Consider the following 3508-nt stretch of genomic DNA (forward strand, 5'->3'; position numbering starts at 1 on the left):
GCCGGGCAAGAACCTGTCTGCCTCTGCGCCAAGTGCACTGAAATTGGGGCAGAGCACCATGGCCGTGCTAGAGCAGCGGCAGCAATGGTGCTTGCAAGGTTGCAAAGCTCAGGCGAATGCGGTGTGGTTGCCCGCTGCTCTCCGATGGCAGTTTGCAGGGTTCTCGGCGTCAGCGCCGGCATGGCACCCACCACAGCTGACGCTGTGACGCCAGGGTTGCTCTGCACCACAAATGACCAGCGTGGGTAGGGGATCGCCGCACCGTTGGCCATCCATGTGTAGCATCGTGCATGAATGCTATGTTGCAGAAACAATGGGGGGTATGAGGGCCGTGTCGAGCTAAGGAGCCACTGCGAACCCCGGTGCCTGGCTTGGGCACCCCAGCAGCATCTATTTTCCTCATCGGGGTTACGGGGTTGCTCTTGGGCGCCTGGGTGTGCATGGAGGTGCCCAAATCAATGTAATATAATGCAGCGCACAGCCCAGGGTAGGGAGTCATGAAGCCTGTGGAGGGGTGTGGCCACCAGAATTGACTCGTGTGGCTGCCATCACCCGTCATGCGGCGTTGACTGTGCATCCCCTAAGGCAGTCGGAAGGGCGGGGCTGGCGCCCAGCGCAGGGCGGCGGGAAGGCTGGCATGGGGGTCACAAATGTTGATGGCAGGTGAATTCGACATATTCTGGTCAGGCACGTGGGGGGCGCTCGCCGTGCGCACCCCGCGCCGCTCTCGGAAAACAGGCGTGCAAATCCCGGCCACCGGCTGGGTGCAAGCCGCCGCGCCGGTTGGGGCCCGCGCACATTCGTCAAGCTATGCAAATGGCTGTAATATCCTTGTATTAGAATTCCCTGCATATGAGGTGACCAGGGGGCCTTGGGCCAGGATGCTTTCGCTTCACAACCTTGCTGGCGCGGCCCGCCGGTGGCCTTCTGCTCGAGTCCGGGGAGGTGCTCGGGGGCGCCACCAGGGGGTGAGCGTGGTGACCGTGAAAAAAGCTATAGCAGAACGAAGTCTGAAATCGCTTTATATTGACGCGGGCCCGGCCCCATGCTATCTGGGTTGTGCAGACCTTGAAACGGCAAAAAAGGTTGTGGCTCGACCGAATCTTGCTTGACCGGTGACGAGGCCGTTCTGGGTGAACGCGACGGTTCGCACTGCGTCGTATATATTGTTGAGTTTGTTGGTGTAGGTTCTACGGGGCGCGGGCCGTTGTGCAGCACATCAGGCGAGGCGACGGGAAAAATGCCCCCCAAAGTGGCAGCCCGGCAAGTCATAAGGTGGGCGAGGGGCAAGCCTGGCGCTCAAACGCCTGCGAATGTCTCGCTGAGGGCGCGCAGCCAGGGCAGCGCCAGCGTGTGGTGTCTGGGGGAGCGCCAGCAAATCTACTACCGCTTGACGCTGCGCAGCCCACCAAACTGTCGCGGCCCAGCTTGCGGTGTGTGGCCCTTGCAAAATGGACCACACCAAACCTGCAACCAACACTGGCACGCGTTTGACCATGTGGCGCCACATGCGTCACAGGCGCCTGGAGGCCTCCGTCAGCCGCCTTCGATCAGTCATCCAAGTCCTGGCGCAGCAGCAGGCCGTGCTCAAAGCGCGCAGCGCCCTCGCTGACGCCGCCGTCGAGCACTGCACGGCGCTGCTGGCCCTCGGCGGCGCGCTGAAGCGGCTGCGCGCGGGCCACATCGGCCCGATCACCCTAGTCGCGCCCCCGCCAGTGGCCGTCGCCGGCGCGCCTGCGCCCGCGGCGTCAGCCGGCTCCCCGCCGCCGCAGCAGCAGCCGCCGGCGCTGCCGCCCGGCGGCCCCCCGTCGCCGACCACCGCCTGCGCCGAGCTGCTGCTGCGCGTGCGCGCCGAGCATGTAGCAGCGGGCGGCGTCCTCCGCGCCTGCCCAGACCACGAGCAAGCGTGCCCCGACGACGCCGCGGCGCCGCACATCGGCTGGGACCCCACGCGCGCCGCCCAGGCATTCACCGACGGCGGCGTCGACCTCACCACCGCCGGCCTCCGCCGCGCGGCGCGCGACTTCGTGCGCGCCGCGTCGGTGCTGTGCCCGCGCATCCGCAGCTGCGCGCCCGACGCCGGCGACGCGGTGCGGCGGCTGGGGCACGCGCGGGCGCGGTTCCTCGAGCTCCCCGTGCACATGATGCTCAGCGGGAACCTGCTGCCGCTCAGCGACTTCTTGTTCGACTCTTTGGATATAGACGACCCGCTCGTCAGCAAGGAGGAGCGCGCGCGGCGGCAGCCGTCGAGCGAGGTGCCGGTGTCCCACTGGATCTGGGCGGCGAGGCAGCTGCGGTGGCAGGCCGACCAGGTGGGCGGCGCGCGCGGCGCGGCTGAGGGATGCAGAGGGGCGGGGGGCGCAGGCGCGGCCGTGCAGCTCGGGGCTTGAGGCTCAGCTTTTTGGGGGGGTGGCACCGGCGGCAGGCCTCACAGAATCGAAGCTGCGCCTGGCGGCCAGAGCTGCGCGTTCCAGTGCACTTGGGCGGAGTGCGCTGCGCCTGACCACTTTGTTGCGGTTGCATGGCCCCTGTGTTGTGTGCGCAGGAGGAGACGGTGTACGCCGCCCTGCAGACCCACGTGCAGCGGATGGCCACGATGCAGGCGCAGATGCAGCGGCTCCTCGAGCAGGTGCGCGCGCGCACACGCGCGGCACGCGCACGTCCACCGCTTCGCCCCTCGCGGCTGGGCGCTGCGTCCTCCGACCGCACGCCCGCGTGTAACGCGCCCGTGCCGCGGCCACCATGGCAGCCGGGCCCCTGACCTTTTCGCGCTGTTGCGTCCTGAAAACCCTAGGTCTGCGCAGCGGATGACATCGTGGCGCGGGACGAGGCTATGCGGGAGCTGGGGGTGATCCAGAGGAACTCGCAGATGGAGTGCACCGTCACCATGCTGTGCGTGTACGCGTCGCTCACCAAGGCCCACCAATTTGGAGAGTACCTCGTCGCAGCCTGGCCGGTGAGGGGCCCCGCCGGGGCGCCGCGAGGCGCGCTCTTGCCGCCCGGGCGTGCCCTTGCGTGTGCGACGCCTGGGCGGTCCCATCCGCACGCTTTACCCCGCCCGCTCCGCGCTCTCGCGCCGCGTGGTCACAGCCCCGAACCGTGCGCCCCGTTTGCCTCCGACCCATCCGTCCCGCATCCGCGCCCCATCCGTCCCGCAGTACATGCCGAGCCTCTCGGGGCTGTACAACGCGATGACACTGCTGCGGGAGGAGCGCCGCCGCCGCCAGCGCGGGCTGCACTTTGAAGCAGAGGAGGTGGATGCTGACGCGGACCCCGCGGCGATGATGCGGCGCCACAACGAGCTGCAGCAGGCGGCGGCCGCGAGCGAGCAGGCCGCGAGCTCGGACCAGCGGCTCACGGCGCTCTCGAGCGACGCCACCGCGCCGGTGTGCCCCTGACCGGCGGACCGGGGGCGGCGGCGGCCCCCCACCGAGGGCGCCTCTCCCCCCTGGCGTCGCCGGCCTGTGCAGCAGCAAAGCCCCAGACGCCTGGCCGCCCTGCCTTGCGC

At 68.7% G+C, this 3508-nt stretch overlaps 1 protein-coding gene across 1 annotated transcript; it reads left to right on the plus strand.

The window, feature by feature from the left end:
• Positions 1-1240: 1240 nt before the first annotated feature.
• MNEG_1720 (hypothetical protein) lies at positions 1241-3398 on the plus strand (the record flags this gene model as incomplete). The annotated part of the gene is made up of 5 exons (XM_014049808.1): positions 1241-1275; positions 1520-2312; positions 2546-2629; positions 2795-2956; positions 3159-3398. The coding sequence occupies 5 exons, from the start codon at positions 1241-1243 to the stop codon at positions 3396-3398; spliced, it is 1314 nt and encodes a 437-aa protein (XP_013905262.1).
• Between the last annotated feature and the right edge of the window lie 110 nt (positions 3399-3508).

The sequence above is a fragment of the Monoraphidium neglectum genome (genome assembly GCF_000611645.1).
Source record: "Monoraphidium neglectum strain SAG 48.87 unplaced genomic scaffold scaffold00178, whole genome shotgun sequence".
NCBI lineage: Eukaryota > Viridiplantae > Chlorophyta > Chlorophyceae > Sphaeropleales > Selenastraceae > Monoraphidium > Monoraphidium neglectum.